The 12,822-nt window shown below is 54.7% G+C and overlaps 1 protein-coding gene and 1 long non-coding RNA gene across 4 annotated transcripts; both read left to right on the top strand.

The window, feature by feature from the left end:
* The first annotated feature begins 957 nt into the window (after positions 1–957).
* On the top strand, positions 958–2,219 carry LOC141416415 (uncharacterized). 2 transcript variants are annotated; one of them, XR_012441142.1, is made up of 2 exons: positions 958–1,087; positions 1,669–2,219. It is a non-coding gene; the product is annotated as an uncharacterized lncRNA (long non-coding RNA). The 2 variants fall into 2 exon arrangements; XR_012441143.1 differs by lacking the exon at positions 958–1,087 and adding an exon at positions 1,140–1,280.
* A 5,889-nt stretch (positions 2,220–8,108) lies between these two features.
* On the top strand, positions 8,109–11,400 carry Madcam1 (mucosal vascular addressin cell adhesion molecule 1). 2 transcript variants are annotated; one of them, XM_074054465.1, is made up of 5 exons: positions 8,109–8,195; positions 8,508–8,783; positions 9,077–9,400; positions 9,863–10,387; positions 11,062–11,400. In XM_074054465.1, exons 1-5 carry the CDS (start codon positions 8,135–8,137, stop codon positions 11,232–11,234), a joined length of 1,359 nt encoding a protein of 452 aa, XP_073910566.1. In that variant the 5' UTR covers positions 8,109–8,134; the 3' UTR covers positions 11,235–11,400. The 2 variants fall into 2 exon arrangements, with proteins under 2 accessions (XP_073910566.1, XP_073910565.1); XM_074054464.1 differs by having other exon boundaries at positions 9,863–11,192.
* The last annotated feature ends 1,422 nt before the right edge of the window (positions 11,401–12,822 follow it).

Below are 12,822 nucleotides of genomic sequence, written 5' to 3' on the forward strand. Positions count from 1 at the left end.
CAGGATCCTGACCTCCAAAAACACCCTCCAAACCTTAAACAAAGTGTTCAAGTTTCCCAACACTTTTTTTGCCCTAGGCCAGGCAGTAAGGCCAGGCCCCAGCGAGTAGCTCCATGTAGCAGCCTTGCCATAGTAATCTCAGTTCACCAGCAACAGAAGCATCATCATAATCCCAGCCCCTAGCAACAAAACCCCCTAGCACTCGAACCCCAGCCTTAGCAACAGGATCTGGACACAATGAATAGAACTCATATTCCTAGCAACAGGGTCCCAGGTTTACCAACATGGCCCCAGCCCTAGCAACAGGGTCCCAGCCTCAGTAACATGGTCTCAGCTCCTAGCAACGGAACCCCAATCTTGGCAACGTGATCTCAGGCCCTAGCAACTGGATCCCAATCCCATGATCCCAGCCCCTAGCACCACAATGCCAGTTCCCAGTGTCGCAATGCAAATCCTGGGTGCCAGAAGACCATCAACACGTGCACCACAACTCTAGTCTCTAAGCGACGCGGCTGGTGCGTGCATTCAGCAAGTGTCTAGGGCCTCCAGTTATCCTGTTTCTCCAGGCCGGTGATAACAGAGGCCAGCTTCGGGGTCGCGGTCTCCAGCCTCCGCCCCGGCAGTGCAAAGGTGACCAAGCTCCCGAGGAGAGACTCAGGATCAACAGGAGAGTGAGAACTTTGGTGCCGCCAGACAGGACTCTGGCAGCAGTCTGAATTAAAGACAGAATTAATGACTGCGTGCGGCAGACTGTGTGCTAAAGCGGCCCCTGCGGCGCGCGCTGCCTGCGTGCCACAGACTAAGCCCACAGTTTGGCAGGAATCAAAGTTCAGGCTGGGAGGCAGAGCAGGGGCTGCCCGGAGCTGTGAGCGGGTCCAGGGCGCAGTGGGGCGGGGCCGGACGCGAACGGGCGTGTCTGACTGCGAAGCGGCAGGATCTGGGTGGGGCGGAGCGCGGAAGGGAGGGTATGGGGCACTGCGAACCCGACCCGAGCCGAGCGAAGGGAGGCGGGACTGGAGGTTGGAGGGGGCGGGGCAGACTCGGAGAGGCGGGGATGGACGCACAGGAACAGGACCTAGGAGGAACGGTGAGTGGGACAAACAGCGGGAGTGGAGGGGTGGGGTTGGGGGCAGGACAGTGGCGGGGCCTTTGCAGGGGCGGTACAGGAGAGATGGGCGGGAAGGGGTCAAGCGAGCAGGGCGTGGTACTGCTAAAAATAAGCCGAGCTGCAGTCGATCTTCCGGCTAGCCAAGCAGATCCTCAGGAAGGGCAAGAGCGCGGTGAGTGCGGGTGATGACCCCTGACGCCTGCCCTAACACCAGCACCTAGCCCACCGTCCCTTTTCATGACCGGGACGCCCAAGCTCAGGCTACAGCCCTACTTCCCTACGCCCCCTGCAGAACCACATGCTAAATTGCACCTTACCTCTTCCCTGGCCGAGCTCCGAGCTGGCCCCTCACTCTCAACCTGGCTGTCTGGCTCCCACCCTGACCGGGATGCAGGCCCCGCCCCGCAGGGCGCCTGAAACAAGCCCTTGGGCAGGGGACCGCCCCTGAGAAGCTCTGCTCTGCCCTATTCTGGGGTTGACTGGCCCCCTAGCCCAGTCCTGCCCCCTTACAGTCAAGAGACCCATTTGTCCATCTCATCCTCCACCTTCTCTCCCCTCAGCGTTTCCCCGACTTTGAAAACCAATGCTGCTGAAATAGAGGCTGAACTGCAAGGTGATGAGCCGGGTCCCCGTCTCCACTCACTCTTCTCCAGGAGCATCCCAGTCCACAAATGCCCCCCCTATATTGCCCAGTGTCCCTGTGGTAGAATTGGCCCCCCTATGAGACCCATTGTTATGACTCCTAAAGAGCAGCAGGAAGCAAGAAACTGTCTTTGGGACTTACAGGTTTCAGCCTGGAGTTGGGGGAACAGGACTGTTGGAGAGCATGAGAACTATCTAGAGGTCAACTACCCTAAAGACCAACTACCTAGAGGAAGGTATTCTGCCAAAGAGCTGCCCGCATCTTCAAAAGCCCTGGGCAGTGTTGTCCATATACACACAAAGAACATCTCATTCTTGTTTAGATGGGGGACACAGTTCATGACTAGTACTGAAGTGAGGCCAGAACTGCCTGTTGCTAGAAACAGCACATGAGCCTTGTGTGTCCAGCAGCCTGTTAAAAAGAGAAAGAAAAATGTGTGATAAAAATAAATCTTATAAAACACAAAAATGTATCTTATTTAACCTAGTATAGCCAAAATGTTATTGCTTTGATACATAATTGACAATAAGTATTAAGGTATTTTACCGTCTTTCTTCAAACCAAGGCTTCAAAATCCTGTGCATTTTTTTAATGTTCTTTTGAGACAAGGTCTTAATATGTAGACCACGATGACCTTGAACTAGCTCCTCCTGCTTCAGCCTCCCAAGCACATGGATTACAGGAACGTACCACCACATCTGACAAAATGCAGTGTATTTTATACTTGGCTACATGTCCATCAGGACACTACTAGTCACTGGGAAAGTTTCACCTGTATTTAAGATTTCCTAACATTATAGTTGAAAAAAATAGTTACAGACCAGAGTTGTTCCATGTGTACTTAAAACTTTTCCAGGAGCCGGGTGCCAGTGGCTCACACCTGTAATCCTAGCTACTCAGGAGGCAGAGATCAAGAGGATCGCAGTTTGAAGCCAGCCCAGGCAAATAGTTCACAAGACCCTATCTTCAAAATACTTAACACAAAAAGGGCTGGTGGAATGGCTCAAGGTGTAGGTCCTGAGTTCAAGCTCCAGTACTGAAAAAAAAATTAAAAGTTTTCTAGTTCCAAGTCAAACATCCATTTCCAAGCTGAGGTTTGTGTCAGAAATTACATTCCAATGCCAGCCGCCAGTGGCTCACGCCTATAATTCTAGCTACTCAGATGGCAGAGATCAGGAGGATCGTGTTTGAAAGCCAGCCCAGGCAAATAGTTCATGAGACCCTATCTTGAAAAAACCCATCTCAAAAAAGGACTGGTGGGGTGGCTCAAGGTGAGTTCAAACCCCAATATCACAAAAAAAAAAGAAAGAAAGAAAAAGAATTGCATGTCCAGTGGTCAGTAGCTCCGTGTGGCTGGCAGCTGTGCCCTAAACAGCAAAGCCTGTGTTCTTGTTGTGTGACATGGAACCATGGCCTCCCTCCTTCCCTGACCTCCCCACTATGCTGAGCCAGCATAACTGACTCAAGAAAGAGAAACAGAACCTCTGACACTTTTCACATTTTGGATCTTTTGAGTTAGGGCTGCTAATCAGTAAAGTCTCTATAATCTGGAAAACCCTGGAAATGACCCTAGCAGAGCCCCTGACTCTCAAGGAAGGACTCAGAAAGGTCCCATGTGACTCAACTGAATGTGGATGGGCTGCTGGAGGGCATGGGCCCACCATCCACCGCCCACTAGACCTCATTGTGTTCCTTACCTGTTTCCCCAAGCCAGCCAATACTCAGCTTCTTCCTCCACCCATGTCACGTGAGCCCCATCCTACCTGGGCAGGGCTGAGGGGAAGCAGAGCCCAGGGTACAGCCAGGGGAACAGGGATGGGGAGGTTCTGCCCATTGTCAGAGACCTTCTAGAGCCTATATTGAAGCTGTAGGGAGAGGGCCCTGCCCTGCAGGAAGAGCTGGCAGGAGGCTCTTGAGGGAGGAGCCTGCTTGGTTCACATGGCTATCACCACTGAAGGGACTCTGGGGTTCTGGTGCCCCTCCAGCTGCCAGCCATGGGTGTGAGGCAGAAGACAGCAGGCCAGGAAGATCCCTGCAGCATGGCCAGAATGATGTAGCCATAGCGGAGCCTCAGCTCCAGGCAGAGAGTTCCCAGCCCCACCTCCTCTCTTGGGCTCCAAGTGTCTTATCCCTCTGCAGACCTAACGCCTTCCATGGGGACTGGGCAAAGCCTTTCTAAGCAATCTGCAATCGGTCCCACTATCCCTGGGTTGGGTGATGGCCCAGATTTTTTGTAGAAAACCCAAGACTCCTTAACCCTGGGTCCACATTGCTATAGTGGGGACAGAGTGGCCACTTCCTCCTCAAACACGGTGTGTCCACCTGCCCTGACTGGGGTAGGGTGGTGGAGCCTTGAAGGATGCTGGGTCAGAGGGGGAGGAGGTAGATAGAGGGAGGAGGGACAGCAGGGGGTTCTCTGATCAGACAGTGGGTGGTGCCCAAGCCCACCAGGTCTTCTTGCACCTTTGTCAGTTTGGCAGGCCTAGGAAAGTGCTGACCCCATCCCATAACCACCCAGGCACAAGAGCTCCACAAAGTCCCAGAGAGAAGTCCTCAAGGTTCCCAAGCCACCCACACAGCACCCAATCAGCCCCATGGCCAGGGCTGTTCGTAAGAGGACAACCTTGTGTAAGGGGCGGCTGGGTGTCTAGCAGCCTGAGCCAGTCAGCACCTGTTTGTCCAGTGAACATAGGTGGGTTTCTGGGAGACCAGGCCCTGTCAGGTCCTGCTCAGGTGTCCCCAGCCCACCTGTGACCCTGGCCCTGACACCCACCATCTACAGCCAGCCTCTCCCCTCAGCAGAGCCAGCACCCCAAAACCAACTGTTACCACGATATGCCTGGATGCTTCTAGGGGCAGGATGAGGAGTCACCTCCTGTCACAGGACCTCTCAGGATCCCCAGCCTCTCCTGTCCAGCTCCAACCTATCATGCCCAGTGATTGCTACAGGATTTCTGCTGGCCCACTTAGGGATGCCTGGCCCAGAACTATCCACCCCAGCACCCCTCACCAGCTCTCTGGGCACCAACCATAGGCAGTGGGCAAGCTGACCAGGAAGAGGAGAAGCAACAGGGGTCACAACCACCAGAGAGGCTGGTCAGCACTGAAGATCCACACCCTAGGCAGCCCCACCCCAGGCCAGCAAGTGTGGCCACCCTGCCAGGATGAAGGATTCCTTCAGGACCCTGGCCATGCAGACCCTTCCTCCCAGAAACCCAATGCCAAAGCCAGACCCATCCCCAGCACATGTTCTTTGAGGCCTCAGCGCCCCACTAAAGCCAGAGTTTGGTGCTCAGAACCTCAGCTCCATAGCCTGTGATGTCTCCAAGTTGAGGCCATCCATAGCCAGGAAGGGGGACCTCCTCCCCCTGCTGCCCCTCCTCAGGCAGGAGCCAGCAGATAACATAAAACCCACCCTGAGACAGCCACCTCAATCAATCCCATTTTGCAAACTCACATTCAACTTTGCAGAGAAACAGAACCAACGCCATTTTCATTGGGCTTCCCTGTATTTATTCACATGGGATGCTGAGGCCCCCACATCACTCCCTCCCATCAGGCCCTCAAAGCAGCTCAGCCAAGGCCATTTCAGGAACATGACAGCAATGAGGGCAGGAGCTGGATGTCCTGCTGTGGGTGGAGGGCAGCCAGGACCCTAGTCCTTCCTGCACTGGGGCCATGGGTTGTCCAGGTGGGCACACCCGTGATGGTATTTATTAAATAAAATGTCCTCCACAGCCTGATCTCCATCTGGTCCCACAAGCCTGGGGTCCTGGGCCTCATCCTGCTGGGTGCCCATCCTGTCCTTTCAGGGCTCACCCACCCCAAAGAAGGGGCCATGAGGACCCAAAATTGACCAGTGGGTGAGAATGAGCCAAAGAGTTTGCCAGGGCCTGGGAGTACACTTGGATCCCCTCCTCAGCCCTTTCTCTTTTGCAGCATGGCTATCTTCTGGAACATTCCTCACTCTTCTGTGGACAAGGAGGCCAGGATGTCAGTTCTCCAGGGAGAGCTGGACCTTCCATGGAAGGAGGCTTCCTGCAGAGCTGTGAGGACTTCCTCCCAGCAAGACAATACCGGGAAGGGGGGTCAGGGCCCTGGGCTGCAGGAAGTCCACGCTGGGGCTCCTGAGGAAGAGGGTGAGGGCAAGAGGTGTTCCAGGTGTGACAGAAAACAGGGTATAGCCCCACTGGTTCTCTGTCTTGCTGGGGTCCAAGCACCTGGATAGCAGTAGTGTCACACTCCTCATACCTTCCTCTGAGCCACTCAGAACTCCAGGCCTCATCCCCTCTGCCTCTCTGTGTCTCTATCTCTCTGCCTTTTTCTGTATGTCTGTCTCTTCATCTATCTCTCTATGTCTCTGTTTCTGTCTGTGCCTGTCTATGTGTCTGTCTCTCAGACTATCTCTGTATCTCTCTTTAGCTCTGTCTGTCTCTGACTCTCTATCTCTGACTATATCTGCATCTCTATATATCTCTGTCTCTATGCTTCTGATGCTCTGTGTCTGTCTGATTGTCTCTGTCTCTGTTTCTCTCTCTGCCTCTTTCTCTGTCTCTGTTTCTATCTCTCTGTTGTGTCTCTTGATCTATGTCTCTGTCTCTATTTCTGTATCTCTCTGTATCTCATCTGTCTTTGTCTGTCTCTGACTCTGTGTGTCTGTCTTTCTCCCCTTATCTCTCCCCACCTCTCCTCGACATCTCCAGCTCTTTGCATGTGCTGTTCCCTCTGCCTAGAGCCTTGCCATGGGTTCAGCCCACCTGTCCCCTTTCCACCATTATGCAAGTGGAAGGTTCCCTGTCATGCTGGTGGAGTCTGGGTGGAGCGCTGTGATATGTGGTGAGGGTTGGGTGAGGACAGCTGGGGACACTCCTATAGGGCTTTAGCCTCCTGGAGCCCACTGACCCCTCCCTGCCTGCCCTGGGCTGGCTTTGAAGGCAGCAGGAAGCAGGGTCAGGAGCTGAGAAGCGTACCATTCACCAGACCCACAGCCCCCACCCAGGTTAAGTGCCCAGCTTCCCGGGGAAGGGCCTGCATCTTGGAATTCGCCTTCCTGTGTGGTTTCCCGGCACCCCGCTGGGCACAAGGGGGGGATGGGCTCCAGGGAGACTTGGCCCTGACTTTACATACATGGGCCCACCAGGGCCTGACACAAACACCTTTCTCTGGGCCTCAGTTTCCTCATTCTGCTCTGGGCACCCCTGTGAGCCTCAGTTTCCACCTTTGACAAATAGGTGCTGAGGGGCTGGTAGAGTGCTCAAGTGGTGGAGTAAGGTCCTAGTTCAACCCCCAGTACCAAACCACCTAAGAAAATTTGCTGTGAAGACTCAGGCTGGCAGTGCATGAAAACCCTCTGCTGGCTTCCTTTTCCTTACACAGCCAGGGAAACTGAGGCTTAGGCCACACTGAAGTCAGTCAAGACCTGCCTAGAAAGCACTGAAACCCTAAGTTCAAACCCCAATACCACCAAAACAAAACAAAAAGGGAGAACCTCTGGGCAGAGACTGAGCAGGGAGCAGAAACAGACCAAGCAAGCCCTCTGTTTGCCAGAGGGGGACAGGCTGTAGGGCTCTGGAATTTCCTCCATTATGCCACCAGGCACCCTGGAGGTGGTGTGCCCAGGTGCTCCTAAAGTCACTGTGGGTTGACAGAGGGACAGGCTGTGAAGGGCTGGGCTCTGAGGAAAAGGGGGATGGATTTGTGCCTGTGCAAAAGATGTTCTCAGGACTCTGTGAGGGCAGCTATGAGGCCAGGGTTCATCCCAGATCCAACATGTGGACCCTAAACCTAGGTCTCTGTTGTGTGATGGGAGACGCTCACGGGCAGTTGGTGATGTTTTCTGGATATGAGAAGGTCTCACAACTCCATGAAGGCCAGGGGACCTCAGCCTCAGAAGAACCCACTCTGGAACACCTTTACCCCAAGGGACCCCACCCCAGGACACCGCAGCCCCAAAGACCACTCTCCGCGGCCCCCACGCGACCGGCCACAGAAGTGGACACAACCACCCCAAACCAGCCCGGAAGGACGAGGGCGGGAGGACGGGGACTGGGGGGGGTGCGCCCGGGCCTGTCCGAGTTCCATGCACTTGACCTCCACCGTGACCCCCTCGGCCTTCCCATCCATAAAGCAGATCTGGAACTGGCCAAGACCTTCCCGCTCTGTTCTGATCGCAGTCCCGGGGTCCCGCCCCACGTTTGGCCCCCAGTCCTTGCCTCTCTGCCGCCTCCAGTATCAGGGGTCAGACCAGGAAAGCCCCCCGGGAAATCCCCGGGGAGTCAAAGGAGGAGGGGGCGGAGAAACAGGGTCGCTGGCGGCGGGAAGTTGCCAGGGCACCACTATTTAAACTGCTTCCCACCCCCAGCAGCAGCACAGAGAGAACAAGCATGGGGCAGGGTCTGGCCCTCCTGCTGGTGCTGGCCCTGGGGCTCCTCCCGCCAGGTCGCGGTAAGCAAGGGTGCCTGGGAAGGAGAGGACTCCGGAGAGAGGAAAGATGGGAAAAGGAGGGGGCTCAGAAGAGATGAGAGGGTTGAGGAAAGGAGGGGACTGAGGAACTAGGAGGGGGTCCCCGGGGGTAGGGGATTCAGGGAGCTAGAGACTGCACTTGGAGACCCTGTTAGAGGAGAGGGTTCTGGGAGGCTGAGCTGAGGAAGGGTGGGGGCTCTAGCTGCCCTCTGACCAAGGCGGCAGAGGGACACTTAGGTCCAGAGCCAGGGCTGAGTCCACCTCTGTGCAGGGCTGAGCACCATATCCCCTCAGGTCAGCCCCTTCTCGTGGAGCCCACCAAGCCTGTGGTGGTTGTGGCCATGGGTGGATCGTGCCAGCTCACCTGCAGCCTGTCTTGCAAGGATGGTGAGGTGGCTACAGTACAGTGGCGAGGACTGGACACCAGACTGGGTGCTGTGCAGTCCAGCGCGGGCAACAGCGTACTCTCCATACACCAAGCTGCACTGTCAGACACAGGCACGAGAGTGTGTGTGGGCTCCTGTGGGGGCCGCCACAACTTCCAGCACTCTGTGCAGATCCTCGTGTATGGTGAGACCTTGTTGGATCCTTGTCCTGCTCTGCCCTTCCCTGTGCCACCCACCCTGGGAGCCTTCAGACTGTTCACTGCCCCAGCACCTATCTCCCCATTAGGTCTCCAGGCTTTGATGTCCCCAGTCTAACTCAGACCTGCAAGGCCAACCCTTCCCAGCCCCTGCCACCCAGGACACACAGCTGTGCATCATCTGCCTGGGGCACAACTTCCTCACTCTGGCCCCAGCCCCCTCTGTCAGGTCCAAACTTGAGCTCTGAGCTCATCCCTGGACCCCAACCTCATTCCTCAGCCTTCCCGGACCAGCTGGTTGTGTCCCCAACGGCCCTGGTGCTTGGACAGGACCAAGAAGTGTCTTGCACAGCCCATAATGTCACACCTGCAGGCCAGGACACCCTGTCCTTCACCCTGCTCCTAGGGGACCAGGAACTGGAGGGTGTCCAGGTTCTGGGCCGGAAGGAGGAGGAGGAGCCCCAGGAGGTGGAGGACCCGCTGTTCCAAGTAACAAAGCGCTGGCTGCTACCGGCCCTGGGGTCCCCTGCTCCCCCTGTCCTCTTCTGCCAGGCCACCATGAGGCTGCCCGGCCTGGAGATGAGCCACTACCGGGCCCTTCCAGGTGAGCTTGCTGGATCCCGGCCACCTCTGAGATCCAGTAGATCTCAAAGAGTGGCTACCCCCACTTGTGTGTCCTAGTTGGAACTGGTCACAGTGCCAAGGGGTAGCTGGGTAACCTGGGTAGTCTGTTCACCCATGGCAGCCAGAGCGATATTCATTAACTAAACATATATTTACTGAGCACCTACCCTGTGCTGCTCCGGGTTCTATTTTTTTCCATTCTCTCTTCCCCCATCCCATCCCCCCACACACCCTTGGCTTTGTTGACATGGGAATCTGTCCTGAGTAGCAGAGAAAGTGAGTGGGAGCCAGGATAGCAGCCCAGTCATACCCTGCATTGCCAGAGTGGTCCAGGGAGGGGGCTTGGAGGTATTCTAACCCAACCCTGGGCTCTAGATGAGGAAACTGAGGCAGAAGAGGGGCCTAGGCTAGCAGGAAGGAAAAATGGCCACTCTGTTTCCAGTCCTGCACAGCCAGACATCACCAAAGCCTCCCAACGTGACTTCACCAGACACCCCAAATGCCATCTCCATGGAGTCACCTGATGCTGTCTCCATGGAGCCCCCCAACACCACTTCCCAGGAGCCTCCCAACATGACTTCACCAGACACCCTGAATGCCATCTCCACAGAGCCTCCCAACACCACCTCCCTACTGGCCACCATGCAGCAGAGCTCCACACACAACCCCAGAATTCTCAGCACCTCTGGGACTTGCCACCCTGAGATACACCAGGCACCGGGGCCAGCAGAGAAAGAAACTGGCTGGGAGCTACTGTGTGAGGCGCCCTGTGGCCCTGGCATGGCTGTGCGCTGGACCCTGGCTCCTGGGGGCCTGGAAGCCTATGAAAGGAGGGAGGCTGGGGCCCAGGCATGGCTCAGTGTGCCACCAGATGGTTTAATCCCTGAGGGCTGGTTCCAGTGTCGCCTGGACCCGGGCGGCCAGGTAGCCAGCCTGTATGTGCCTGGCCAGGTGTTCCTGAAAACCTGTAAGTGCTGGTGCTGGGGACGGGCTGGGAGAGATGGACTTCCCAGATCAGAACTTTTTTGTCATTGGCAATACTGGGGTTTGAACTCACGGCCTTACGCTTGCACTAGGGAGGCACGCTACCTCTTGATCCATGCCCCCAGGCCATATCAGAATGTTAAGACAAGAAATTGCTATTCCCTGCCCAGTCTCAGTTTCCTCCATCTGTCTGACAGGCTTTCCTGGCCGGAGGTCCTTTGTGGGTTCCAGGGACCTGATGTAGAAATAGAATGCAGACACATAAGCAATAAAAATTCAAAGGCAAGAATAAGCTGGGTGTAATCCTAGCACTCAGGAGGCTAAGGCAGGAGGATCACAAATTCAAGGCCAGCCTGGGCTGCATAAGGAGACCCTATTTCAAAACAAGTAAAAATCTGATACTTCACATTCTTTTCAATATATTCTGAGTTTTCCACACTGTGGCTTTGAGACAAAACAGGCTTGTGCAGGGCAGCTGCATTTCACATGGAGGAGAGGACAGCAGCCACCTCAATGGGCAGCTCACTTCTAAACTGTAAAGCCCTATGTAAATTTCCAAAAGTTCACTGAAGTCAGGGGCCAGGGTGAATTTGGAAGCATCATGTGGGCTGCAGAGGCAGCCAGGGCTCCTGACTTCCCCTATTCCTGCTCTTCTAGCATCTAGCCCTGAGGTTGTCCAGCCAACCGCTGCCCTATGGATGGGCAGCTTGGTGCTGGGGCTGCTCCTGCTGGCACTCCTCACCTATTCCCTGTGGAAACGCTGGAGGCCATCAGCCGAGGACCATACTCACCTGCCTACTCCTCTGCGGCTGCTGCCTTTGACGGACTAAAGGGAACAAGCAGGCCACCTCTCCCTGCACCCAGCTGCAGGGCTCTAGACAGCGAGAAGACTGATCATGGGCCCCTTCCCTGGTGATCAACATGTCTGCAAGACGGCTGGGCCAGTCTTGCAAGCATATCCACCTGCCACTAGGACTGGAGAATAAAATCCATGTGTTGGGAGAATACTGGAACCCCTGCGTATCTCTCATCATGCCCCTATGGGGTGGCCCTCAGGGACAGGCACACACACACCCCAACCCCTATTGGCAGGACTGGGCAGAGGAAGCAAGAGGATGCTGGGCAGGGGGAACTACTGTGCCTTATGCACGTTTCTAGGTGAGGGGTCACTGGTGCTTAACAAATAATTAGGGGTCCCCAAAGAAATGGGGGAAAATTTGGTGAGGGAATAGCCTGGGCAGAGAAGTGGCTTATTGAGGGAAAATGGCCAGGGATGGGGGTGGAAGCAGTTGGAAATGAGGTCACCTCATGAAAGGCAAGAGTTTCTGGGCAGGAGAGGAGAGACTTGCGCATGAGGCTACTGGGGAAGTCATGGGAGTTCAGAGGTTTAGCAGCCATGGTAGAATACCCCACGGCCTGGGACACACAATAGGAACACAGACTGCTGTCTTGTGGTGGGCTGGGTGGAAACAAGTAGGGTCAGAGTCAGCCCCAATCCGGCTGGGGGAGCTAGGGAGGTCCCCTCAGGAGACACACAATACACTCAAATGGAGATGGGGTGAGGCTGAAGACCTGGCTAACCTCAGCCCAAACTCAAAGCCTCCTACAAAATCAGAAAAGGGAGAAGTACCAGGTGTTGTAGACGATTGTAATCCCAAAACTGGGGAGACTAAAACAAGAGGATCATGAGTTCAAGGCCAGTTTGGGTTACATAGCAAGTTTAAAGTATAAGCTAGATAGCAAGACCCAAGGAGGGAAGGAGGAAGAAAGAAAAAGAAAGGTCGGGCACAGTGATTCAGGCCTGTAATACTAACTACCCGAGAGGCAAAGATGGGGAGGATCGGAATTCAAGGCCAGTCTGTGCAAAAGTTACCAAGACCCCATCTCAACCAATAGGTGGGGATTGTGGTACATGCCTATTATCTCAGCTACAGGGGAAGCATAAATAGGAGAATCATTGTCCAGGCTGGCTGAGGCAAAAACGCCAGACCTATCCTGAAAATAACCAAAGCAAAAAAGGCTAGGAGTGTGGCTCGAGTGGTAGAGCAACTGCCTAGCAAGTGTGAGGCCCTGAGCTCAACACACAGAATCACCAAAGAAAGAAAAGAGTATAGAAGTGTAGCAATGAAAACCCCTCATATTAATGTATTCTAATTCAAAAATAAAATAAAATTTTAAAAGAAAAAGGGAGGCCAGGCACCGGTGGCTCAATATCTAAACCCAGCTACTTGTGAGGCTGAGATCTGGAGGATGAGGCTCAACGCCAACCTGGGCAAACAGACTCCTAACTCCAAAATAACCATAGTAAATTGGGCTGGAAGCGTGGCTCAAGTGGTACAGCACTTGCTTTACAAATGTGAAGCCCTGAGTTCAAACTCCAGTCACACCAAAAAAAGAAAAAAAAACGAAAAAGTAAAA

Source organism: Castor canadensis, chromosome 14 (genome assembly GCF_047511655.1).
Source record: "Castor canadensis chromosome 14, mCasCan1.hap1v2, whole genome shotgun sequence".
NCBI classification, from domain to species: domain Eukaryota; kingdom Metazoa; phylum Chordata; class Mammalia; order Rodentia; family Castoridae; genus Castor; species Castor canadensis.

Bases quoted from the DNA above. Each gene is read 5' to 3' on its own strand.
- Madcam1 (XM_074054464.1), top strand. From the start codon at position 8,135: ATGGGGCAGGGTCTGGCCCTCCTGCTGGTGCTGGCCCTGGGGCTCCTC. The intron at 8,196-8,507 runs GTAAGCAAGGGT...ATATCCCCTCAG, and splicing joins GCTCCTCCCGCCAGGTCGCG to GTCAGCCCCTTCTCGTGGAG. The intron at 8,784-9,076 runs GTGAGACCTTGT...CTCATTCCTCAG, and splicing joins TGTGCAGATCCTCGTGTATG to CCTTCCCGGACCAGCTGGTT.